Consider the following 26947-nt stretch of genomic DNA (forward strand, 5'->3'; position numbering starts at 1 on the left):
ACTTTCACTTTTGATACTTAAGTTAAAAAAAATTAAATTACATTTACTTTTGGTACTGAAGTATATTTAAAACCAAATACTTTTAGACTTTTATTAAAGTAGTATTTTACTGAGTGACTTTCACTTTTATTTGAGTCATTTTCTATTAACGTATCTTTACTTTTACTCAAGTATGACAATTGGGTTCTTTTTCCACCACTGGTTGAAAGTCACTCACCTCTTCAGTAAGGCCATTCTACTGCCAATGTTTGTCTATGGAGATTGCATGGCTGTGTGCTTGATTTTATACACTGGTCAGCAGCGAGTGTGACTGTAATACCCGAATCCACTCATTTGAAGGGGTGTCCATATACTTTTGTATATATAGTGTATTTATAGTGTATATATAAGCGTGTATATATAGTGTATATATAATGTATTTGTGCATCTAATTTTCTTGATTCAGGATTCTCTGTAACCATGGTAACATCCACATTAAATGTAGAAATGTTTAGAAACATATTCTATTCTTATATTTTATCTCTACTGTTTAGTCTTTCACTTCTTTTCTTTGGTGTGAATAAATACCTTTTTTCCCTCACCAATTTCGTAATTACGATCTTGTCTCATCGCTGCAACTCCCCAACGGTCTCGGGAGACAAAGGTCGAGTTATGCGTCCTCCGAAACATGACCCGCCAAAGCGCGCTTCTTAACACCCCTCCAGCTTAACCTGGAAGCCAGCTGCACCAATGTGTCAGAGGAAACACAGTTCAACTGACGGCCGAGGTCAGCCTGCAGGCGCCCGGCCCGCCACAAGGAGTCGCTAGATCCCGATGAGCCAAGTAAAGTCCCCCCCGACCAAACCCTCCCCTAATCTGGAACACGCTGGGCAAATTGTGTGCCGCCCTATGAGATTCCCGATCACGGCCGGTTGTGACACAGCCCGGGATCGAACCATGGTCTGTAGTGATGCCTTTATCACTGCGATGCAGTGCTTTAGACCACTGCCCAACTCGGTAGGCCTTTTACTATTTATTTCTATTGGGAACAAAATTATCAGAAACACAACCAAAACAAGCAACTAAAACAAACAGCCAAAACAAACAGCCAAAACAAACAACAAATGCATCCAACAAATATGTAGAGTCACAAGCTTGATGTAGTCATTGTGTGCTATGAATAAGTGAATTTGTCACAATACTTTCGGTCCCCTAAAATGGGGGGACTATGTACACAAAGTGCTGTAAATTCTAAACGGTTCACCCGATATGGATGAAAATACCCTCAAATTAAAGCTGACAGTCTGCACTTTAACATCATAGTCATTGTAAACAACAAAAACAAAACATGTCACTGTCCCAATACTGTTGGAGCTCACTGTTCTGCAACTGTAAGGGGTTTCTACAATCATGTTGGTCCAATTTTACATTTAAAATCAATTCCTGCTTTCTTGGAGCCCACACAGCTACAGCACTGAGGAGCATTCACCCTAAACTCTACTGATTCCCACTCAGTAGCACTCTAACAGAGAACAATAACAGTGAAGAGGATGGCCAGTACTAAACCTGGTTAAAAGCCTCTTAATTCCTCTTCCTGTCTCCAGTGACATGGTGAGACAGTAGTGGGATGAGATCAGAGCAGCTCTGTTGGGTTAGATGCATCTCTGGCTCTGGGGTAGTTAGTGGGTCACCATGGTTACCAAGCCTTAAAGGGACAGACTCATCTCTGGCTCTGGGGTAGTTAGTGGGTCACCATGGTTACCAAGCCTTAAAGGGACAGACTCATCTCTGGCTCTGGGGTAGTTAGTGGGTCACCATGGTTACCAAGCCTTAAAGAGACAGACTCATCTCTGGCTCTGGGGTAGTTAGTGGGTCACCATGGTTACCAAGCCTTAAAGAGACAGACTCATCTCTGGCTCTGGGGTAGTTAGTGGGTCACCATGGTTACCAAGCCTTAAAGAGACAGACTCATCTCTGGCTCTGGAGTAGTTAGTGGGTCACCATGGTTACCAAGCCTTAAAGGGACAGACTCAGCTCTGGGTGACTATGTGTGCATCCCAAATGGCACCCTATTCCCTATTAATGCCCAACTTTGAGGCCCAGGACTGGGTTTATTGTATTAGCTACAGAGGAGTTTGATCATTGAAGCATAGCGTGTCAAAAGTAGCGCCACTACATAGGGAAAAGGGCGCCATTTGGGACTCCGATCAGGTCCTATAACAGCCTGGTTCTCTGAACATGTCTTCCTGTAACAGCCTGGTTCTCTGAACATGTCCTCCTGTAACAGCCTGGTTCTCTGAACATGTCCTGTCCTCCTGTAACAGCCTGGTTCTCTGAACATGTCCTCCTGTAACAGCCTGGTTCTCTGAACATGTCCTCCTGTAACAGCCTGGTTCTCTGAACATGTCCTCCTGTAACAGCCTGGTTCTCTGAACATGTCCTCCTGTAACAGCCTGGTTCTCTGAACATGTCCTCCTGTAACAGCCTGGTTCTCTGAACATGTCCTCCTGTAACAGCCTGGATCTCTGAACATGTCCTCCTGTAACAGCCTGGATCTCTGAACACGTCCTCCTGTAACAGCCTGGTTCTCTGAACACGTCCTCCTGTAACAGCCTGGTTCTCTGAACACGTCCTGTCATCCTGTAACAGCCTGGTTCTCTGAACATGTCCTCCTGTAACAGCCTGGTTCTCTGAACACGTCCTCCTGTAACAGCCTGGTTCTCTGAACACGTCCTGTCATCCTGTAACAGCCTGGTTCTCTGAACATGTCCTCCTGTAACAGCCTGGTTCTCTGAACACGTCCTGTCATCCTGTAACAGCCTGGTTCTCTGAACATGTCCTCCTGTAACAGCCTGGTTCTCTGAACATGTCCTCCTGTAACAGCCTGGTTCTCTGAACATGTCCTCCTGTAACAGCCTGGTTTTCTGAACATGTCCTCCTGTAACAGCCTGGTTCTCTGAACATGTCCTCCTGTAACAGCCTGGTTCTCTGAACATGTCCTGTCCTCCTGTAACAGCCTGGTTCTCTGAACATGTCCTCCTGTAACAGCCTGGTTCTCTGAACATGTCCTCCTGTAACAGCCTGGTTCTCTGAACATGTCCTCCTGTAACAGCCTGGTTCTCTGATTCCAGTGTACATTTGGGTGGAATTACTCCTGCACTTAATCTGTAAATGGTTGGTCTGTGATGTGACGTGCGATTGGATTGTTCAGAGGGTAAAGGCGGGTTGTGTTGACAGATGTTACGACTAGCTACTGTTAATCTCTCCTCCCTCTCAGACAGAGAGGAATCACACAGCTCAATGGAGAAAAATAAATCAGATTGTGTGTGTGTGTGTGTGTGTGTCAAAAAGAGAGAGAGAGAGAGAGAGAAACTGCCACCAGAAACTGCCACCAGTGTGTGTGTGTGTGTGTGTGTGTGTATCTGTGTGTGTCAAAAAGAGAGAGAGCGAGAGAGAGAAACTGCCACCAGATACCATCAGGTTACATTGAGCCTCTGCTCTCTCATTGATGACTTCCTGTCAAAAGCTGGACAATCAGCTTCCCATCAACTCCACGTCTCTCTCTCCTATTCTAAAGCTTCCCATCAACTCCACGTCTCTCTCTCCTATTCTAAAGCTTCCCATCAACTCCACGTCTCTCTCTCTCTCCTATTCTAAAGCTTCCCATCAACTCCACGTCTCTCTCTCCTATTCTAAAGCTTCCCATCAACTCCACGTCTCTCTCTCCTATTCTAAAGCTTCCCATCAACTCCACGTCTCTCTCTCCTATTCTAAAGCTTCCCATCAACTCCACGTCTCTCTCTCTCTCTCTCCTATTCTAAAGCTTCCCATCAACTCCACGTCTCCCTCTCTCCTATTCTAAAGCTTCCCATCAACTCCACGTCTCTCTCTCCTATTCTAAAGCTTCCCATCAACTCCACGTCTCTCTCTCCTATTCTAAAGCTTCCCTCATCTGACTGTGGGCCATACTGACTGTCATCAGTGTGATTGGGCCAAACTGACTGTCCTCAGTGTGATTGGGCCATACTGACTGTCCTCAGTGTGATTTGGCCATACTGACTGTCATCAGTGCGATGGGCCATACTGACTGTCCTCAGTGTGATGGGCCATACTGACTGTCATCAGTGTGATTGGGCCATACTGACTGTCCTCAGTGCGATGGGCCATACTGACTGTCCTCAGTGCGATGGGCCATACTGACTGTCCTCAGTGTGATTGGGCCATACTGACTGTCCTCAGTGTGATGGGCCATACTGACTGTCCTCAGTGTGATGGGCCATACTGACTGTCCTCAGTGTGATTGGGCCATACTGACTGTCCTCAGTGTGATTGGGCCATACTGACTGTCATCAGTGCGATGGGCCATACTGACTGTCCTCAGTGTGATTGGGCCATACTGACTGTCCTCAGTGTGATGGGCCATACTGACTGTCCTCAGTGTGATGGGCCATACTGACTGTCATCAGTGTGATTGGGCCATACTGACTGTCATCAGTGCGATTGGGCCATACTGACTGTCATCAGTGCGATTGGGCCATACTGACTGTCATCAGTGCGATTGGGCCATACTGACTGTCCTCAGTGCGATTGGGCCATACTGACTGTCCTCAGTGCGATTGGGCCATACTGACTGTCCTCAGTGCGATGGGCCATACTGACTGTCATCAGTGCGATTGGGCCATACTGACTGTCCTCAGTGTGATTGGGCCATACTGACTGTCCTCAGTGTGTGGTATCCCGGGAGCTCTAACCCGGGGGATGGTAATAGAGAGGAGGTACGTGCTGCGACGTTGGCTCCCTCTGCTGGGAGTACACGAGCTGGACACCCCGACACGGATGGCTGCAAATGGAGGTAATTAGGGGAAAGCGCCAACCAGCCGTGGAGGCCACATAAAGGGTGCACCGTGGCACACCGCGAGGGAAGACAGAGAGACAGACATGGAGCAGAATCTGAGAAGGACCGAGGCCAAACCCAAGTTATTTTGTTATGTTATGTTTATTTTTGTTGCCTAATAAAGTTGTGTTTTTCCGACAAGAACCACTCCGTCTCTGTGTTAATCTCTGCGCGCTCAACCCAACAACCCAACGGTTTACCACAAGTGTAATGGGACATACAGAGCCTTCGGAAAGTATTCAGACCCCTTTACTTTTCGCACACGTTGATTCGTTACAGCCTTATTCTGAAAATTGATTAAATTGTTTTTTCCTACCCCCTCATCAATCTACACACACTACCCCATAATGACATCACAATACCCCATAATGACATCACAATACCCCATAATGACATCACAATACCCCATAATGACGTCACAATACCCCATAATGACATCACAATACCCCATAATGACATCACAATACCCCCATAATGACGTCACAATACCCCCATAATGACATCACAATACCCCATAATGACATCACAATACCCCATAATGACATCACCATACCCCATAATGACATCACCATACCCCATAATGACATCACAATACCCCATAATGACATCACAATACCCCGTATTGACAAATCAAAAAACTTTTTTTAGAAATGTTTGCTAATTTATTAAAGATGAAATACCTTTACATAAGTATTCAGACCCTTTACTCAGTACTTTGTTGAAGCACCTTTGGCAGTGATTACAGCCTCGAGTCTTCTTGGGTATGACGCTACAAGCTTGGAACACCTGTATTTGGGGAGTTTCTCCCATTATTCTTTTCACCTTTCTAAATAACATATCACATCTGACTATCAAACATTGATCTATTTTCCTAAATGGTTTAAGCTGCGAAAGGTCACTAATAGAAAACGGAAAGGTATCAATGTATTTTTTTTTTCTCATATCCTTTCTGAATTTAATAGTAATCCAAGAATTAATCATCTAGTTTTTCAAAATTAATATGATCACAATATTTTAGCTAGTAACGAATTACAGATATAATTTTTTTTGTCATCCGTTATTCCCGAATCCCGGTCATGATGTCATCACGACGTCATCAACTCCTACCTGCAACGCTCCTGACGAACTCCACGGCCAGGTCCACAGCGTTGTTATCGGTAACCTGATCTAGGATCCCCAGCTTCAGGGCCTCGGCAGCAGAGACATGGCGACCTGGGAAGTATACAACAGTCTGCATTCACACAGCCAGCCCAATTCTCATCTTTCTTTTTACACTGATTGGACTTTTGTCCAACCAATTTAGATGCACTATTGTAAAGTGGTTGTTCCACTGGATATCATAAGGTGAATGCACCAATTTGTAAGTCGCTCTGGATAAGAGCGTCTGCTAAATGACTTAAATGTAAATGTAAATATTTTCTCATTACATATTTTTCAGATACACACTGCATTCGGAAAGTTTTCAGACCCTTTGACGTTTTCTACATTTTGTTACGTTACAGTCTTATTCTATAATGGATAAAAAAATATATATTTTTTTACCCCTCATCAATCTACACACAAAACCCCATAATGACAAAGCAATAACAGGTTTAGAAATTTTTGCAAATGTATAAAATAAAATAAAAATGATATATCACATTTCCATAAGTATTCAGACCCTTTACTCAGTACTTTGTTGAAGCACCTTTGGCAGTGATTACAGCCTTGAGTCTTCTTGGGTATGACTCTACAAGCTTGGCACACCTGTATTTAGGGAGTTTCTCCCATTCTTCTCTGCAGATCCTCTCAAGCTCGGCCAGGTTGGATGGGGATCTTTGCTGCATAGCTATTTTCAGGTCTCTCCAAAGATGTTCGATCGGGTTCAAGTCCAGGCTCTGGCTGGGCCACTCATGGACAATCAGAAATGTGTCCCGAAGCCTGTGTTGTCTTGGCTGTGTGCTTAGGGTCGTTGTCCTGTTAGAAGGTGAACCTTCACCTCAGTCTGTGGTCCTGAGTGCTCTGGAGCAGGTTTTCATCAAGGATCTCCCTGTACTTTGCTCTGTTCATCTTTCCCTTGATCCTGACTAGTCTCCCAGTCCCTGCCGCTGAAAAACATCCCCACAACATGATGGTGCCAGGTTTCCTCCAGACGTGACACTTGGTATTCAGGCCAGAGTTCAATCTTGGTTTCGTCAGACCAGACAATCTTGTTTCTCATGGTCAGAGTCCTTTAGGTGCCTTTTGGCAAACTCCAAGCGGGCTGTCGTGCCTTTACCTGAGGAGTGGCTTCCGTCTGGCCACTCTACCATAAAAGGCCTGATTGGTGTAGTGCTGCAGAGATGGTTGTCCTTCAGGAAGGTTCTCCTATCTATACAGAGGAACTCTGAAGCTCTGTCAGACTGACCATCGGGTTCTTGGTCACCTCCCTGACCAAGGCCCTTCTCCCACGATTGCTCAGTTTGGCCGGGCAGCCAGCTCTAGGAAAAGTCTTGGTGGTTCCAAACTTCTTCCATTTAAGAATGATGGAGGCCACTGTGTTCTTGGGGACCTTCAATGCTGCAGAAATGTTTTGGTACCTTTCCCCAGATCTGTGCCTTGACACAATCCTGTCTCTAAAGCTCTACGGACAATTCCTTTGATCTCATGGTTTCATTTTTTCTCTGACATGCACTGTCAACTGTGGGACCTTGTATACAGGGCCTTGCAAAAGTATTTATCCCCCTTGGCGTTTTTCCTATTTTGTTATATTACAACCTGCAATTTAAATAGATTTTTATTTGTATGTACATACACAAAATAGTCCAAATTGGTGAAGTGAAATGAAAAAATAAATACAAATTGTTTAAAAAAATTCAAAAAATAAAATACAGAAAAGTAGTGTATGTATTCACCCCCTTTGATATGAAGCCCCTAAATAAGATCTGGTGCAACTACCAATTACCTTCAGAAGTCACATAATTAGTTAAATAAAGTCCACCTGTGTGCAATCTAAGTGTCACATGATCTATCACATGATCTCAGTATATATAGACCTGTTCTGAAAGGCCCCAGAGTCGGCAACACCACTAAGCAAGGGGCACCACCAAGCAACTGGCACCATGAAGACCAATGAGCTCTCCAAACAGGTCAGGGACAAAGTTGTGGAGAAGTACAGATCAGGGTTGGGTTATAAAAAAATATCCGAAACTTTGAACATCCCACGGAGCACCATTAAATCCATTATTAAAAATGTTAAAGAATATGGCACCACAACAAACCTGCCAAGAGAGGGCCGCCCACCAAAACTCACAGACCAGGGAAGGAGAGCATTAATCAGAGCAGCAACAAAGAAACCAAAGATAACCCTGAAGGAGCTGCAAAGCTCCACAGTGGAGATTGGAGTATCTGTCCATAGGACCACTTTAAGCCGTACACTCAACAGAGCTGGGCTTTACAGAAGAGTGGCCAGAAAAAAGCCATTGTTTAAGGAAAAAAAATAGGCAAACACATTTGGTGTTCGCCAAAAGGCATGTGGGAGACTCCCCAAACATATGGAAGAAGCTACTCTGGTCTGATGAGACATTTTGCTTTTTGGCCATCAAGGAAAACGCTACGTCTGGCGCCAACACCTCTCATTACCCAGAGAACACCATCCCCACAGTGAAGCATGGTGGTGGCAGCATCATGCTGTGGGGATGTTTTTCAATGGAAGGGACTGGAAAACTGGTCAGAATTGAAGGAATGATGGATGGCGCTAAATACAGGGAAATTCTTGAGGGAAACCTGTTTCAGTCATCCAGAGATTTGAGACTGGGACGGAGGTTCACCTTCCAGCAGGACAATGACCCTAAGCATACAGCTAAAGCAACACTCGAGTGGTTTAAGGGGAAACGTTTAAATGTCTTGGAATGGCCTAGTCAAAGCCCAGACCTCAATCCAATTGAGAATCTGTGGTCTGACTTAAAGATTGCTGTACACCAGCAGGAACCCATCCAACTTGAAGGAGCTGGAGCAGTTTTGCCTTGAAGAACGGGCAAAAATCCCAGTGGCTAGATGTGCCAAGCTTATAGAGACATACCCCAAGAGACTTGCAGCTGTAATTGCTGCAAAAGGTGGCTCTACAAAGTATTGACCTTGGGGGAGTGAATAATTACGCACGCTCAAGTTCCGTTTTTTTGTCTGTTTCACAATAAAAAATATATTTTTTTGCATCTTCAAAGTGGTAGGCATGTTGTGTAAATCAAATGATACAACCCCCACCCAAAATCAATTTTAATTCCAGGTTGTAAGGCAACAAAATTGGAAAAATGCCAAGGGGTGGTGAATACTTTCGCAAGCCACTGTAGATATGTGTGCCCTTCCAAATCATGTCCAATCAATTGAATTTACCACAGGTGGAGTCCAATCAAGTTGTAGAAACATCTCAAGGATGATCAATGGAAACAGGATGCACCTGAGCTCAACTTAGAGTCTCATAGTAAAGGGTCTGAATACCAATGTATATAAAGCATTTGTTTTTTATTTTTCTACATTTGCAAAAAAAAACTAAAAAACATTTATTTGCTTTGACATTATGGGGTATTGCGTGTAGATTGATGAGGGAAAACATTTGTTGATATTTAATAGATTTTATAATAAGGCTGTAACGTAACAAAATGTGGGAAAAGTCAAGGGGTCTGAATACTTTCCGAATGCACTGTATATACAAAAGTATGTGGACACCCCTTCACCATAGACAAACATTGGCAGTAGAATGGTTTTACTGAAGAGCTCAGTGACATTCAATGTGTCACCGTCATATGATGCCACCTTTCCAACAAGTCAGTTGGTCAATTTTCTGCCCTGCTAGAGCTGCCCCTGGTCAACTGTAAGTGCTTTTATTGTGAAGTGGAAACATCTAGGAGCAACACCGGCTCAGCCGCGAAGTGGTAGGCCACACAAGATCACAGAACGGGACCGCCAAGTGCTGAAGCGCATAAAAATGGTCTGTCCTCAGTTGCAACACTCACTACCGAGTTCCAAAGTGCCTCTTGGAAGCAACGTCAGCACAAGAACTGTTCTCCGGCAGCTTCATAAAAACGGGTTTCCATGGCCGAGCAGCCGCACACAAGCCTAAGATCACCATGCACAATGCCAAGCGTCGGCTGGAGTGGTGTAAAGCTCACCACCATTGGACTCTGGAGCAGCAGAAACGCGTTCTCTGTAGTGATAAATCACCCTTCACCATCTGGCAGTCCGACGAAACAAATCTGGCTTTGGCAGATGCCAGGAGAACGCTACCTGCCCCAATGCATAGGGCCAATGATTTTGGAATGAGATGTTTGATGAGCAGTTATCCACACTACATGACCAACAGTATCAGAATTGGGCAGCCATAGGGTCTTACTTTACAGCCCTGACCCTAATTCAGTATTTTAAGGAAATTCATCTTGCTTTAGGGTAAGTGTAAGAAACAATTGTCAGAAAACTTCCAAGTGACTACGGTTTCATTGACAAGCATTAGGCCTAACAGCATGGAATAGAAAGGTGACTGCTCAAAAGGTACAATGCTGCCCCCTGCTGGAGACATGGACAAAGTACCCGGCAACACCCTTCTAAGCAATAAACCCTGTACGCATTTTTATGTAAAACAATGCTAATGATATATTACGAATACAAAAACCGAACCCATAATGCATTGCATGTACATTGAATGTGCAAAGATGAAATGAGATGAAAATACATTTCCAGCGAGAGGAGAAAAAAAAGGACTGTATGAGTCTAACATGTTGTCTGCTGTACCTGTAGTGATGAGGTCCAGGGCAGCTGTTAACCCTATGAGTCTGGGCAGACGTTGTGACCCTCCTGCACCTGGCAGCAGACCCAGGGTCACCTCTGGAAGTCCTAGAACGGCCTGAAAACAGTCAGAAGTTATTACGTTTAATAATAATAACACATAGGATTTAAAATGCCTTTAACAACAAAACCCAAGGACAATGTACAGCAAAGAGAATAAAACCAAACAAGAACAAAACAGAAATAAAAACTCCATACACTATATGGTCAATAGTATGTGGACACCCCTTCAAATTAGTGGATTCGGCTGTTTCAGTCACACTCGTTGCTGACAGGTGTGTAAAAACACAGCCATGCGATCTCCATAGACAAACATTGGCAGTAGAATGGCCCCGTACTGAAGAGCTCAGTGACTTTCAACGTGGCACTGTCATAGGATGCCAGCTTTCCAACAAGTCAGTTGGTCAAATTTCTGCCCTGCTAGAGCTGCTCCCGGTCAACTGTAAGTGCTATTATAGTGAAGTGGAAACCTCTAGGAGCAACAACGGCTCAGCCGCGAAGTGATAGGCCACACAAGCTCACAGAATGGGACCGGCGAGTGTTGAAATGCATGGTGAGTAAAAATCATCTGTCCTCAGTTGCAACACTCACTACAGAGTTCCAAACTGCCTCTGGAGGCAACATCAAGCTTCATGAAATGGTTTTTCACGGCTGAGCAGCCGCATACAAGCCTAAGATCACCGTGGGCAATGCCAAGGGTCGGCTGGAGTGGTGTAAAGCTCGCCGCCATTGGACTCTGGAGAAGTTCTCTGGAGTGATGAATCACGCTTCACTATCTGTCAGTCCGACGGACAAATCTGGGTTTGGCAGATGCCAGGATAAAGCTACCTGTGCCAACTGTAAAGTTTGGTGGAGGATTTGGTGGAGGAGGAATAATGGTATGGGGCTGTTTTTCGGGCTAGGACCCTTAGTTCCAGTGAAGGGAAATCTTAACACTACAGCATACAATGACATTCTAGATGATTCTGTGCTTTCAACTTTGTGGCAACAGTTTGGGGAAGGCCCTTTCCTGTTTCAGCATGACAATGCCCCCGTGCACAAAGTGAGTTCCATACAGAAATGGTTTTCGAGATTGGTGTGGAAGAACTTGACTGGCCTGCACAAAGCCCTAACCTTAACCCCATCAACCACCTTTGGGATGAATTGGAACGGCCAACATCAGTGCCCGACCTCACTAAATGCTGTTGTAGCTGAATGGAAGCAAGTCCCCGCAGAAATGTTCCAACATTTGGCAGGAACTAATGGGGATCCATAATAAACCCCAGGAAGAGTAGCTGCTGCCTTGGCAGGAACTAATGGGGATCCATAATAAACCCCCAGGAAGAGTAGCTGCTGCCTTGGCAGGAACTAATGGGGATCCATAATAAACCCCAGGAAGAGTAGCTGCTGCCTTGACAGGAACTAATGGGGATCCATAATAAACCCCAGGAAGAGTAGCTGCTGCTTTGTCAGGAACTAATGGGGATCCATAATAAACCCCAGGAAGAGTAGCTGCTGCTTTGTCAGGAACTAATGGGGATCCATAATAAACCCCAGGAAGAGTAGCTGCTGCCTTGACAGGAACTAATGGGGATCCATAATAAACCCCAGGAAGAGTAGCTGCTGTCTTGACAGGAACTAATGGGGATCCATAATAAACCCCAGGAAGAGTAGCTGCTGCCTTGACAGGAACTAATGGGGATCCATAATAAACCCCAGGAAGAGTAGCTGCTGTCTTGACAGGAACTAATGGGGATCCATAATAAACCCCAGGAAGAGTAGCTGCTGCCTTGACAGGAACTAATGGGGATCCATAATAAACCCCAGGAAGAGTAGCTGCTGTCTTGACAGGAACTAATGGGGATCCATAATAAACCCCAGGAAGAGTAGCTGCTGCCTTGACAGGAACTAATGGGGATCCATAATAAACCCCAGGAAGAGTAGCTGCTGCTTTGTCAGGAACTAATGGGGATCCATAATAAACCCCAGGAAGAGTAGCTGCTGCTTTGTCAGGAACTAATGGGGATCCATAATAAACCCCAGGAAGAGTAGCTGCTGCCTTGACAGGAACTAATGGGGATCCATAATAAACCCCAGGAAGAGTAGCTGCTGTCTTGACAGGAACTAATGGGGATCCATAATAAACCCCAGGAAGAGTAGCTGCTGCCTTGGCAGGAACTAATGTGGATCCATAATAAATACAAATACAGTCAGTCAGTCAGTCAGTCAGTCAGTCAGTCAGTCAGTCAGTCGGACCTATGATCAGTCAGCCAGTCATTTGGACGTTGATCCCTGAGAGAGAATCATGTAACTAACCTTGGAGTGTGCAATGCGATAGTGGCAGCCCAGTGCTAACTCCAGTCCTCCTCCCAGTGCTACTCCCTCGATGGCTGCCGCCACAGGCTTGTCCACAGCCTCTATAGCATGGATCATGGGCACCAGGGGGGGTCCCGACATCGGCCCCGCAAACTCCCTGATGTCCGCCCCTGGTAGAAACAGACAAACCTCTGATCGTATTGTACAGTTGTTTACCTGAATGATTATGCTTCATAATAAAACATAGATAAACCTCTGTATCAGTGCTGCTGGGAGACAAAGTTTGCATCCCAAATGGCTCCCTATTTATGTGGTCTATCCCCGTTTTGGTTCACTATTGCGTTAACCTTCAGAAACCTACGGTGCATCCCAAATGGCTCCCTATTTCCTTATATAGTGCACTACTGTTGAGAAGACAAGTAGTGCACTACTATATATATAGGGTGCCAATTGGGACGCAGACAGATCCAGACCTCTAGTCCAGACAAAAATGGCAACCTATTCCCTATATAGTGCATTACTTTTGATAGGGGCCCTGGTCAAAAGCAAAGCCCTATATAGGGAATGGGGTCCCATTTCAAACACAGCAGTATACTATAGAATATATAAGGCCATTCTTACCTCCACAGAACTTCCCATTCTGTCCACAGATCACTACAGATGTCACCTTTGGGTCCTTCAGGGCCCTCTGCACTGCGTCTACTATGCCCTGTCGCACCGCTGCACTGGGGGGACACACAGACAGACACACAGAGACAGACAGACACACAGAGACACAGAGACAGATACACAGAGACAGACACAGACAGATACAGACAGACAGACAGACAGACAGACAGACAGACAGACCAGACATAACATAATCACATCAATATGACACTAAAGTTCCAGAAATGCGAAGACAGAGGTGCAGAATCATGTGACTTTATAGTAAATGTTCCAACACTACAGGACTTCCATTTACATGATTAAACATTCCATACTAGCTATACTTTAATAATAATAATAATAGAATCTTAAGTATAAAGACAAGTATTTTTAACAAGGACATAACGAGTGCAAAAGATAAACAACTTGCTTTATTGTCACCTTTGTAACACTTTAAGTCTACTAATCGACAGGAACATGTTAATCTAAAGTTCCACTGCGTGCTATATTATCCAAACCTTACCGAGTTATTTTGAACTCACCTGAGCGCATTGACAGGTGGATTGTGAAGCGTTATCAGAGCAACGGATCCCGGGAGCCGAGAGTACCTGGCCATTATTGTTCTGGAGAAAAGTCACTACTCATATATCATGGTGGTGCAGCTGATGTTGAACTTTAGAACTGGTGATATGGGCACGTTGCCATCACCTTTACCACATAGAGACTTCACAAGTCAGTTTGTTGACTTGGTTGAGAAGGAAGGAAATCTTTGGATACGTTTTTATTTCACCAATACGACACTGAGATTTTCCCCAATTAGTGAAAACATCAATTACTTAAAATAATTACTTTTCACATAGTTTTAACCCTTGTGTGTATATTCCCTGGATGACTGCAATAGACTCCTTGAAAGTGCTAAACGTGTTTTAAAACGTTAATAACAATATGACATCATGCTGTTCAACGTAGAGTTGATAATAACGGATGTTACGTCACAGCTGTCCGTCCCCCTTTTACCTCTTCGGTCCAGCGCTTATTGTCGTCCCCCTTCTGTCTCACCCGATACTTGGTTCCTGTATTGCGAAATGCTTGTAGACTGGACTAGCTTCTTCTTTAACTATGCGGTCAATTGTGGGTTTAATTGTTGTAATTACCGCCGCTACTTTCTACCTGTACGTTCTGTCTTCTTACCTTCCGACCGGACCTCGACAACTCCGACCCAAAGCGACGGAGAACGAAGAAACGTCTGACAGCGACACGAACCAGGACAGAGGCGAATTCAAAGAACACAGGTATCTGTGTAGACGACAGTATATGGCTCTGACCCGTGCTAGTGTAACAGTCTAACTTCCGTCCCTCTCCTCGTCCCTACCTGGGCTCGAACCAGGAACCCTCTGCACACAGACAACAGTCATCCTCCATGCGTCTTTACCCATCGCGCCACAAAAGCCGTGGCCCGAAGTCATTATCCAAGTCATTTTCAAGTTTGTGAGATAAGATAAGAGAAGATAAGCATTCCTGCAACATTATTTTGTTGAAATATAATTAGATCTATGATAAATTAATCTAATTGATTGCGTCCATCTTGGCCATTTGAATTTATAGGATTCATATAATCAATAAATATAGTACCTAAAATCTGATTTGGACCAAACGTTTTCTATCAATGAGTATGAAATGAGAAATAAATAGTCAAAAGCCACTCAGAGATTCTCCCAATCCCAACCCAATAACAAGTATACAATATCAGTTCTCCACGTCTGACAAGTAGTACATGGATCTGTGGCTTGTTTCTCCATCATATATAATGTATTCATGGTGAATTTAGTGATGTTTACATCCCCCTGGTCAAAGAAATTACTCTTTACTTCCGAATCCTACATCCAGGTTCTGACCACTAGATGGTGCTGTTCCTGCTATTATTATTATTATTTTTTTTTGTCTTTTTTAAAGAAAATAAATCCTGTAAATTAAAATGGCCGTTTTGGATGCAATCAATTAACTTCCTTTCTCAGAGATCAAATTTTATTTCAACAAAATAATGTTGCAGGAATGCTAATCTTACTTGTTTGTAACAACAGAAACGATTTCAGATTTATTTTGCTTTTTTTGAGTGGCGCAGCGGTCTAAGGCACTGTATCTCAGTGCTTGAGGCGTCACTACAGACACCCTGGTTCGATTCCAGGCTGTATCGCAACCGGCCGTGATTGGGAGCTGCATAGGGCGGCGCACCATTGGCCCAGCGTCGTTCAGGTTTGGCCGGGGTAGGCCGTCATTGTAAATGAGAATATGTTCTTAACCGACTTGCCTGGTTAAATTAAAAATACAAATAAATACAATTTGAGGTGGAACAACCCATCATCATACACTGATGAGAACCATGACTCATATACTGTAATTCACCTCTCCATCATCATCATCATCATCATTAACCCCAGAACAGACAGGCCCTTGTTCCCCAGCCCTCATGATACTATCTGTGTTGTGATCCCTGTATTCAGGCTGAAGTTCCCCTCAGACCTGGTAGAGCTGAGAGATCTGGCAGAGCTGCTACAGTACTACAAGACAGAACACACTGGATACGTCCTGCTTCTCTTCTGTAGCGCCTATCTCTACAAGCAGTCCTTCGCCATTCCTGGCTCCTCCTTCCTGGTACACACACTCGCACACAGAAAATATACTCAGAAGCAGAAATTGTAGATTAACATCATAATATACACATTATAAATGTGACAACAACAAAAAAAACATGTTTGTGGAAATGTTTGTAATCATATAATCAGCTATGATGATTCCTCTCTGTCCTCTGCAGAACATTCTAGCGGGTGCTCTGTTTGGCCCATGGCAGGGTTTGGTGCTAGCCTGTGTTCTGACCACTGTGGGCTCCACCATGTGTTACCTCCTCTCCCAGGCCTTCGGTAAGCGCTACATCACATCCCTCTTCCCTGGCCAGGTCTCCATGCTGCAGAGAAAGGTATGTAGGATACACAATCCCATTCACTGTGTTTTAACGGGTAAAATCCATCCTCCCAATGTATATGTAGCCGATGTGTAATGGTTAGCCAGTTAGCGGTGTGTTCGTAGTGTTCAATCTGTGACTTCACCTGCTCTTGACACCTAGAAGTGGGCTGTTGCTCAGCAACGGTCATGGCTTTGGTAGAGTGATTGGTAACACTGGATCTGTGGGACGCCAACGCTGACATTGTTTATAGGGCCACTGGGGTGGCAGCAGAGTTCATGTGTTAGTAGATAGGTATTAACCGTCTCTCTTTTGCTGCCCTGGTTCCAAGGTGGAAGAGAACCAGTCCTGTCTGTTCTTCTTCCTCCTCTTCCTCAGGTTCTTCCCCATGACCCCTAACTGGTTCCTCAACATGTCAGCCCCCATCGTCAACATCCCTGTCACGGTCTTCTTCTTTTCCGTCTTCATCGGTAAGCAGCAGAAACCGATTCACTCTTTTACTTCATTGGTCCACCCTTTTATAATCCCAATGTGTTATTAATGTAATATTCAGAGACAATCTCTTTATGATCCGTGTCTTTATGAATGAGGATTTTATTTAAAGACCATAACAAACTTAGCAATGATTGATGTTATGTTTCTGTCCCTCTGTATGTCTCATGTCTATCTCACTTTCTGTCTCCCTCTGTCCCCAGGCCTGATCCCATATAACTTCATCTGTGTCCAGACGGGCTCCATGCTGTCTGAGGTGTCCTCTCTGGATGACCTGTTCTCCTGGGGCAAAGTGCTACAGCTGCTGGGCATAGCCTGTGTGGCTCTGCTCCCCGGGACCCTCATCAGACACTACAGCCAGACACACCTCAAACTGGACGGCCTGGAGGAGAACAATGGAGTCAACAAGAAGACTCAGTGAGGAGCAAAGGGTCTCCCAGTCCTGTGGAAATAACAACAAATAGAGGATGAAATTGTAGGATTTGGAGTACCTTTGGTATTTTTTTTGGATAGTCTGTACTCTCTACACGTTCAGCCTCCATTTTGTTGGTAAGACTCAGTGAGCATCCTTGGTCAGCCTGTACATATTCCTGTCAGTGGGCTGGATACAGGAGGAAACATGATCACAAAAGGTTCCCGAACACATGTATTCTGTGTGAGAGAGATGGGAACTGAGGGTTCGATGACCTCACAGCAGAAGGGAAGTCTGTGTGTGTATGTTAGAGATTGTATGGACCGAGTCTACGTCTGTGAAAACGTATTTTAAGCCATTCGTGCTTTTATGGGTGAAGGGAGGAGACATATTAATTAAAATCATTCTGTTGATGTTCTTGTTCGATGAAGATGCATTTATTTTTTGGATAGACTACATTCTGTTGTTGTTGGTACTGATACACACGTACCTTTTAGAGAAGCGGCCTGTGTTTCTGTTTTAAACAGCAAGCTACCTCAAAGCAGAAAAGGATGTCCTGCGAAGACAATTGTAGGGAGGGAAAGGTGAGAGGTTTATGGGTTTTGGCATGTGTGTTATTACATAGGGAATTGATTGGGTATCTTTTTTTAAAACATATTTTTCTGAATCGTTACACCTGTATTTTATTGAAACAATCTTTTTACTACTGCCTATCAATAAGGGCTGGATTCATCTGTATCGCTGAAGTTCAGAGTTAGTGTGATTGAAATTTAAAGGCAATGTTCCCGTGTTAGCAAAAATGCATTCACGGTAAATGCTGCATATGTCGGCTCAGTTGGAAATTACCTTTAAATTAAATTACCTTTAATTTAAATTACCTTTAAATTTAGATTGCGCTGTAAAGCTTCAGTGATCCAGATTGAATAGAGTCCTAATGGAATTGTCACCTTGATTGAATGTTTGTGTAAATACAAAGGGTTTCCTTTTCTAATTGTCAACAAGTTATCAATTGTGAGGAATGTGTATTTTTAAAAATCTTTTGTCACTTTCAAAATGTAAATGTTTTCTGTCTGGATATCTTATTTGTCAATAAAAATAACATGTAAACAACACAACCGGAGTGTTCTGTTGTTAGACGTTTTTAGGGGGGGGGGACCAGTACGGAGAATAAATGTATGAAATGTATGTATTCACTACTGTAAGTCGCTCTGGATAAGAGCGTCTGCTAAATGACTAAAATGTAAATGTAAAATTGTAACTTCCATCAATGTAATTGTCTGCATCGTTTCCAATCCCCCATATATTTTTGGGGTTAATATATACATATAAAATATATATTTTTTCTTTATATTTTACTTACCTAACCCTACCACCCCTCCCTTAATTGGAGTAAACTAATGGACACCAACTCTTCTGCTTCTACTTCACAGGAGGCTGGTGGCACCTTAATTGGGGAGGACTGGCTCAAGGTAATGACTGGAGAGGATTCAGTGGAATGGTATCAAATACATCAAACACATGGTTTCCATGGTTTCCAGGTGTTCGACGCCGTTCCATTTGCTCCATCCCAGACCTTATTATGAGCCATTCTCCCCTCAGCAGCCTCCTGTGTTCTATTTCCAGCTTATACATACTGTATACATTTAACGAATATTTTACAATAGTTATATTTAGTTTGTTTTTAGTCCCATCCTTCAGCTCCGCTCAATCCCTCCCATCTATTTTACCTTTATTTAACTAGGTAAGTCAGTTAAGAACAAATTCTTATCTTCAATGACGGCCTACCGGGGAACAGTGGGGTTAACTGCCTTGTTCAGGGGCAGAACGACAGATTTTTACCTTGTCAGCTCGGTGATTAGATCTTGCAACCTTTCAGTTACTGGCCCAACGCTCTAACCACTAGGCTACCTGCTGGTTACTGGCCCAACGCTCTAACCACTAGGCTACCTGCTGGTTACTGGCCCAACGCTCTAACCACTAGGCTACCTGCTGGTTACTGGCCCAACGCTCTAACCACTAGGCTACCTGCTGGTTACTGGCCCAACGCTCTAACCACTAGGCTACCTGCTGGTTACTGGTCCAACACTCTAACCACTAGGCTACCTGCTGGTTACTGGTCCAACGCTCTAACCACTAGGCTACCCTGCTGGTTACTGGTCCAACGCTCTAACCACTAGGCTACCTGCTGGTTACTGGCCCAACGCTCTAACCACTAGGCTACCTGCTGGTTACTAGTCCAACGCTCTAACCACTAGGCTACCTGCTGGTTACTGGCCCAACGCTCTAACCACTAGGCTACCTGCTGGTTACTGGCCCAACGCTCTAACCACTAGGCTACCCTGCTGGTTACTAGTCCAACGCTCTAACCACTAGGCTACCTGCTGGTTACTGGCCCAACGCTCTAACCACTAGGCTACCCTGCTGGTTACTAGTCCAACGCTCTAACCACTAGGCTACCTGCTGGTTACTGGCCCAACGCTCTAACCACTAGGCTACCTGCTGGTTACTGGCCCAACGCTCTAACCACTAGGCTACACTGCTGGTTACTGGCCCAACGCTCTAACCACTAGGCTACCTGCTGGTTACTAGTCCAACGCTCTAACCACTAGGCTACCTGCTGGTTACTGGTCCAACACTCTAACCACTAGGCTACCCTGCCACCCCATCTATATCTGAACACCATCCAGTTGTGATTTCTATTTGCCATATATTTTTCAACAGTGATGTGATGTTTCATGTAACGGGCGTCGTAAGGATTGGACCAAGGTGCAGCGGGAACGTGTATACTCATCTTCTTTATTAAATCAAAAGAAGGAAAAACAAACAAATCACGTAAACAAAACAACGAACGACACTAAACAGTCCTGTCAGGTACACAGACACAAAACAGGAGACAACTACCCACAAACCCCCATAGCACAAACACCCCAATACATAGGACCTTCAATCAGAGGCAAAGAGGAACAGCTGTCTCCAATTGAAGGTCAATCAACAAACACTAAACATAGAAATAGAAAGACTGAACATAGAAATACACTAACATAGAACATAGACCAAAAACCCCCGGAACACTCTGAACAAACACCCTTCTTACATAAGCACATAGACCAACAAACCCTGAGACACTCTAACCAAATACCCCTCTGCCACGTCCTGACCAAACTACAATAACAAATAACCCCTGCCACGTCCTGACCAAACTACAATAACAAACACCCCCTGCCACGTCCTGACCAAACTATAAGAACAAACACCCCCTGCCACGTCCTGACCAAACTACAATAACAAATAACCCCTGCCACGTCCTGACCAAACTACAATAACAAACACCCCCTGCCACGTCCTGACCAAACTACAATAACAAATAACCCCTGCCACGTCCTGACCAAACTACAATAACAAACACCCCCTGCCACGTCCTGACCAAACTATAAGAACAAACACCCCCTGCCACGTCCTGACCAAACTACAATAACAAATAACCCCTGCCACGTCCTGACCAAACTATAAGAACAAACACCCCCTGCCACGTCCTGACCAAACTACAATAACAAACACCCTCTGCCACGTCCTGACCAAACTATAAGAACAAATACCCCCTGCCACGTCCTGACCAAACTATAAGAACAAACACCCCCTGCCACGTCCTGACCAAACTACAATAACAAACACCCCCTGCCACGTCCTGACCAAACTACAATAACAAACACCCCCTGCCACGTCCTGACCAAACTACAATAACAAACACCCTCTGCCACGTCCTGACCACACTACAATAACAAACACCCCCTGCCACGTCCTGACCAAACTACAATAACAAACACCCCCTGCCACGTCCTGACCACACTACAATAACAAACACCCTCTGCCACGTCCTGACCACACTACAATAACAAACACCCCCTGCCACGTCCTGACCAAACTACAATAACAAACACCCTCTGCCACGTCCTGACCAAACTATAAGAACAAACACCCTCTGCCACGTCCTGACCAAACTACAATAACAAACACCCCCTGCCACGTCCTGACCACACTACAATAACAAACACCCTCTGCCACGTCCTGACCACACTACAATAACAAACACCCCCTGCCACGTCCTGACCACACTACAATAACAAACACCCTCTGCCACGTCCTGACCACACTACAATAACAAACACCCCCTGCCACGTCCTGACCACACTACAATAACAAACACCCCCTGCCACGTCCTGACCACACTACAATAACAAACACCCTCTGCCACGTCCTGACCACACTACAATAACAAACACCCCCTGCCACGTCCTGACCAAACTATAAGAACAAATACCCTCTGCCACGTCCTGACCAAACTACAATAACAAACACCCCCTGCCACGTCCTGACCACACTACAATAACAAACACCCTCTGCCACGTCCTGACCACACTACAATAACAAATACCCCCTGCCACGTCCTGACCAAACTACAATAACAAATAACCCCTTTACTGGTCAGGACGTGACATTTCACAAAAGTTCTGGACCTTTCTATTCTCATAGTTCCTACAGATTGTAAATTAAAGATAAACGTTTTTGCTAAAAGTATTATTATATTATTGATGGATTGACTATGACTTTTTAAGTCACCCAGCAGTGCAATCTGCAGAGTTAGCTCCAGGTAAATGTTTCAACTTTGACCCTAATTTATGGAACAATCTGCAGAGTTCACTGCAGTTAGATGTGCTGGTGTCTCTCAGGCAGTTGACATGATTGATTGAGGACCTCTATGTAGTTGAATGGGATTGATTTCATTAAATGTTTATTTTTTAATTTATTGTGCTGAATTTTATTGTTTTATCCACATGTGTATGTTGTTTTAATATTCTGTTTTTATTGTAATGTTACAGGACTCCCTTGTAAAATAGATTTTATTCTCAATGTGACTTCCTGTTTAAATAAAAGTTTGTTTTTTAAAACTGCTAAGAAAAAAAAAAAAAAAAATGATTCAGCCATTTCTGAACCTGCGACCAAAAACAAGCAACATGTGTAGCAAAACAAATGATCTAATGATTCTGTCTCTTCGCAGAAACATCTGCAGAGCTGGAATGGTTGCATCCCCCATATAAATAACATTCTATTGGTTGCAAGAATTTTGTATAATTAAATTGAAAAACTCTTTAAGTTTTGAATCAGTTTGTAAACCAAGTGCCATGGAATTAGTACATCGAAAATCTCTTCCCAACTATTTTGCAATCTATGTGGCACGGCTGTAAATGTTTTGTTCCTTGTTGGCCCCAAAAAAAATTACATAAATTATTAGAATAAAAAAGTGAAAACTCAGAAGAAAAACCATTTTGAAAGACATTTTTTTATTGCTCTGATTGGTCACCAATACCGTTCACATCACAACAACAGCATGGCTGATTGGCTGTTACCAGAAAGAACTGGGCCAGTCAGCTTGCGGTCCAAGGTTGCATCCCTTAAATGGCACCCTGCTCCCTATATAGTGACCAAAAGTAGTGCACTATATAGGGAATAGGGTGCTGTAAAAGTAGTGCACTATATAGGGAATAGGGTGCTATAAAGGTAGTGCACTATATAGGGAATAGGGCTGTAGTATAAAGTAGTGCACTATATAGGGAATAGGGTGCTGTAAAAGTAGTGCACTATATAGAGAATAGGGTGCTATAAAGGTAGTGCACTATATAGGGAATAGGGTGCTATTTAGAACACATTGTACTCCAGTCACTTCCCGTCTGGTTAGCCCAGACCCAGTGGTTCCTGGGAAGGTGGACGACAGAGTTTCTGACCATGGAATTATTCTGATTCTGATTGTAGAATGATTCTGATTGTAATTCTATGGTTCTGACCGTCTATGCTGATGGAACAGTAGCGTGTTCAGTGGAATGAATCCACCTCAACTAGGACGAATGAAATGCAGTACAGACTGATAGTGGTTCTGTCATGCTTCCTTTGCGTCATTTTCTCATCCAGCAATTAAACAGGACAGAAACACTTTAATAATGTGGCTTTGTTGACAGATTACTCTAGAATCCTCAGCTGAGCCACGTCACATATTTCAGGTATTTTTGGTATTTTATTAGGATGCAGTAATGTCTCTGTATAATACTGTACGCTTTCTTAAATTTGTTCTGGATTTGTGGACTATGAAAAGACCCCTGGTGGCATGTCTGGTGGGGTAAGTGTGTGTATCAGTGCTGTGTGTAAGACTATGTAAACAATTTGGGATTTTCAACACATTAATGTTTCTTATAGAAAGAAGAAGTGATGCAGTCAGGCTCTCCTCAACTCTTGTCCAAGAGAGACTGGCAGCATAGTATTTATATCAGCCCTCTGATTACAATGAAGAGCAAAACGTGCCACTCTGTTCTGGGCCAGATGCAGCTTAACTAGGTCTTTCCTTGCAGCACTGGACCACACGACTGGACAATAATCAAGATTAGACAAAACTAGAGCCTGCAGGACTTGATTTGTGGAGTGTGGTGTCAAAAAAAGCAGAGCACCTCTTTATTATGGACAGACCTCTCCCCATCTTTACAATCATTGAATCTATATGTTTTGACCATGACAGTTTACAATCTAAGGTAATGCCAAGTAATTTAGTCTCCTCAACTTGTTCAACAGCCACACCATTCATTACCAGATTCAGCTGAGGTCTAGAACTTAAGGAATGAATTGTACCAAATTCAATGTTCTTAGACCCTCACTGTCTTTTACAGAATCACAACTGAGAGCATCCTGTCGGGCTGCACCACCGCCCACAACCGCAAGGCTCTCCAGAGGGTAGTGAGGTCTGCACAACGCATCACCGGGGTGCAAACCAGTGATACTCAAATTATTCTCAGATTCAGTGTGGCCTTCAGCTACAATCCACAACGTAGCTGTCGATCTTCCCCAAGGCGTCCTCTAACCAACGACATACGGAGCATTCGGAAAGTATTCAGAGCTCTTTTACTTGTTCCACATTTTGTTGTGTTACAGCCTTGTTCTAAAATGGATTAAATGAAATGTTTTCCTCTGCAATCTACACACAAAATCCCATAATGACAAGTCAAATCAGGTATTTAGAAATTCTTGCATATGTATTAAATAAAAAAAACGGAAATATCTTATTTACTTAAGTATTCAGACCCTTTGCTATGTGATTCGAAATTGAGCTCAGGTGCTTCCTGTTTCCATTGATCATCCTTGAGATGTTTCTACAACTTGATTGGAGTCCACCTGTGGTAAATTCAATTGATTGGACATGATTTGGAAAGGCTCTAGGAAGAGTCTTGGGGGTAGCAAACGTCTTCCATTTGAGAATGATGGAGGCCACTGTATTTCTTGGGGACCTTACTTTCCAAAGGCACTATAAATAGATTTGGTAGCCAATAATTTTTTTGCACTTACTAGTTACATTTTCAAAGTATTTCATGTAGATTGACACTTTTATAGTTTAATGTTAAACATGTATTACTTGGTGCTATACATGATCATACAGTATTTTATGATTAAAAAAATAAATAATTACAAAATCAATGATACAACTGTATTTACTGTTAAGACAAAGTTAATAAACATGTCTGCTTTCTTTGTGAGGCAGTATCTGAGACACTAATCTGGTTTAAGCTGCTTAAATAGAGCTAAATAGATACGGCGTTGCAATGTAACGCTGCTATTAGTCTCCTCTCTGGAGTAGACTCCAGATTCCACTCTCACCACTGAAGACAAGTGGTCAATTAATCAATACTATTTTGTTTTTATATATATATATATATAACATATGAAAGAAGACTATTCTGATAACTACAGCAGTTGTAGAACAGGATTTTGTTAAGGCCGTTTTATAATCGATTTAATTATTTGCACGATGCTACTCTCCAAAAACATTCAGGACTAATTTGACTGAGAGGAAGATTTTTTATTTATTTGTTTTACTTCTCTGGGGATTATCTATTCGCGTTACTGAGTATGACTAGATAGCTCATATTGCCTCAATGGCAAAAAGGTCTTTCAGACCATTTTTACCATAATGGTCATTCTGTGGGCCTGCTACCTGTTCCTCACCTACCTGTCCCTCTACCTGTCCTTCAATTTCCTGCGCAGTTTACGACAGGACAGTGGAAAGCAGAAAGTGACCTCAACGATGCGTAGGAAGAGAAGAAGAAGGGGACGAGCACGGCTGTCCACACGAAGAGCCTTCCAACGCAGAAGCACACACTAGCAGCTAACCTGACCTGGGCCCCCAGCTGACCTGACCTGGGCCCCCAGCTGACCTGACCTGGGCCCCCAGCTGACCTGACCTGGGCTGACCTGGGCCCCCAGCTGAACTGACCTGGGCTCCCAGCTGAACTGACCTGGGCTGACCTGGGCCCCCAGCTGAACTGACCTGGGCTCCCAGCTGAACTGACCTGGGCTGACGGCCCCCAGCTGACCTGACCTGGGCTGACCTGGGCTCCCAGCTGAACTGACCTGGGCTGACCTGGGCCCCCAGCTGACCTGACCTGGGCTGACCTGGGCCCCCAGCTGACCTGACCTGGGCTGACCTGGGCCCCCAGCTGACCTGACCTGGGCTGACCTGGGCCCCGAGCTGAACTGACCTGGGCCCCCAGCTGAACTGACCTGGGCCCCCAGCTGAACTGACCTGGGCTCCCAGCTGAACTGACCTGGGCCCCCAGCTGAACTGACCTGGGCCCCCAGCTGACCTGACCTGGGCCCCCAGCTGACCTGTCCTGGGCCCCCAGCTGACCTGACCTGGGCCCCCAGCTGAACTGACCTGGGCCCCCAGCTGAACTGACCTGGGCCCCCAGCTGACCTGACCTGGGCCCCCAGCTGACCTGTCCTGGGCCCCCAGCTGACCTGACCTGCGCCCCCAGCTGACCTGACCTGGGCCCCCAGCTGACCTGACCTGGGCCTGCAGCTGACCTGACCTGGGCCCCCAGCAGACCGGACCTGGGCTCCCAGCTGACCTGACCTGGGCTGAGGGGGGAGGGGGGGGGTTAGAAGGATACTTAATCCTATCCCAGGTATTCTTTAAAGAGGTGGGGTTTCAGGTGTCTCTGGAAGGTGGTGATTGACTCCATTGTCCTGGCGTCGTGAGGGAGCTTGTTCCACCATTGGGGTGCCAGAGCAGCGAACAGTTTTGACTGGGCTGAGCGGGAACTGTGCTTCCTCAGAGGTAGGGGGGCGAGCAGGCCAGAGGTGGATGAACGCAGTGCCCTTGTTTGGGTGTAGGGCCTGATCAGAGCCTGAAGGTACGGAGGTGCCGTTCCCCTCACAGCTCCGTAGGCAAGCACCATGGTCTTGTAGCAGATGCGAGCTTCAACTGGAAGCCAGTGGAGTGTGCGGAGGAGCGGGGTGACGTGAGAGAACTTGGGAAGGTTGAACACCAGACGGGCTACGGCGTTCTGGATGAGTTGTAGGGGTTTAATGGCACAGGCAGGGAGCCCCGCCAACAGCGAGTTGCAGTAATCCAGACGGGAGATGACAAGTGCCTGGA

At 44.7% G+C, this 26947-nt stretch overlaps 3 protein-coding genes across 5 annotated transcripts in view; 1 reads left to right on the forward strand and 2 right to left on the reverse strand.

Moving 5' to 3' along the window:
- ehhadh (enoyl-CoA, hydratase/3-hydroxyacyl CoA dehydrogenase) overlaps positions 1 to 14461 on the reverse strand; it is a 23529-nt gene extending 9068 nt beyond the window's left edge. The window contains exons 1-5 of the mRNA XM_029701994.1: positions 14155 to 14461; positions 13586 to 13689; positions 12965 to 13134; positions 10616 to 10727; positions 5981 to 6085 (exon numbers count right to left, since the gene is read on the reverse strand). Coding sequence (XP_029557854.1) covers positions 5981 to 6085; positions 10616 to 10727; positions 12965 to 13134; positions 13586 to 13689; positions 14155 to 14228 — 565 coding nt within the window. The 5' untranslated portion in view covers positions 14229 to 14461. The remainder of the gene's footprint in view (positions 1 to 5980; positions 6086 to 10615; positions 10728 to 12964; positions 13135 to 13585; positions 13690 to 14154) is intronic.
- On the reverse strand, positions 1283 to 3372 carry LOC115155397 (uncharacterized). Of its 3 annotated transcripts, XM_029701998.1 has the most exons (3): positions 3093 to 3372; positions 2800 to 3060; positions 1283 to 2762 (listed from the first exon to the last, which is right to left on the reverse strand). In XM_029701998.1, exons 2-3 carry the CDS (start codon positions 3010 to 3012, stop codon positions 2187 to 2189), a joined length of 789 nt encoding a protein of 262 aa, XP_029557858.1. In that variant the 5' UTR covers positions 3013 to 3060; positions 3093 to 3372; the 3' UTR covers positions 1283 to 2186. The 3 variants fall into 3 exon arrangements, with proteins under 3 accessions (XP_029557858.1, XP_029557857.1, XP_029557856.1); XM_029701997.1 differs by having other exon boundaries at positions 1283 to 3060; XM_029701996.1 differs by having other exon boundaries at positions 2800 to 3372.
- A 159-nt stretch (positions 14462 to 14620) lies between the features above and the next one.
- Positions 14621 to 18590, forward strand: tmem41aa (transmembrane protein 41aa). Its single transcript, XM_029701999.1, has 5 exons — positions 14621 to 14904; positions 16114 to 16264; positions 16425 to 16586; positions 16903 to 17041; positions 17267 to 18590. The coding sequence occupies exons 1-5, from the start codon at positions 14732 to 14734 to the stop codon at positions 17482 to 17484; spliced, it is 843 nt and encodes a 280-aa protein (XP_029557859.1). The 5' UTR covers positions 14621 to 14731; the 3' UTR covers positions 17485 to 18590.
- Positions 18591 to 26947: the final 8357 nt, after the last annotated feature.

The sequence above is a fragment of the Salmo trutta genome, chromosome 20 (assembly GCF_901001165.1).
Source record: "Salmo trutta chromosome 20, fSalTru1.1, whole genome shotgun sequence".
NCBI lineage: Eukaryota > Metazoa > Chordata > Actinopteri > Salmoniformes > Salmonidae > Salmo > Salmo trutta.

Coding starts and splice junctions, on each gene's coding strand:
- LOC115155397 (XM_029701996.1), bottom strand. CDS start 3,117: ATGTACACTGGAATCAGAGAACCAGGCTGTTACAGGAGGACATGTTCA. Junction 2,763..2,799: donor GGACATGTTCAGAGAACCAG/GCTGTTACAGGA, acceptor TCAGAGAACCAG/GCTGTTACAGGAGGACATGT.
- tmem41aa (XM_029701999.1), top strand. CDS start 14,732: ATGCGGTCAATTGTGGGTTTAATTGTTGTAATTACCGCCGCTACTTTC. Junction 16,265..16,424: donor TTCCTGGCTCCTCCTTCCTG/GTACACACACTC, acceptor TGTCCTCTGCAG/AACATTCTAGCGGGTGCTCT. Junction 17,042..17,266: donor CTTCTTTTCCGTCTTCATCG/GTAAGCAGCAGA, acceptor CTCTGTCCCCAG/GCCTGATCCCATATAACTTC.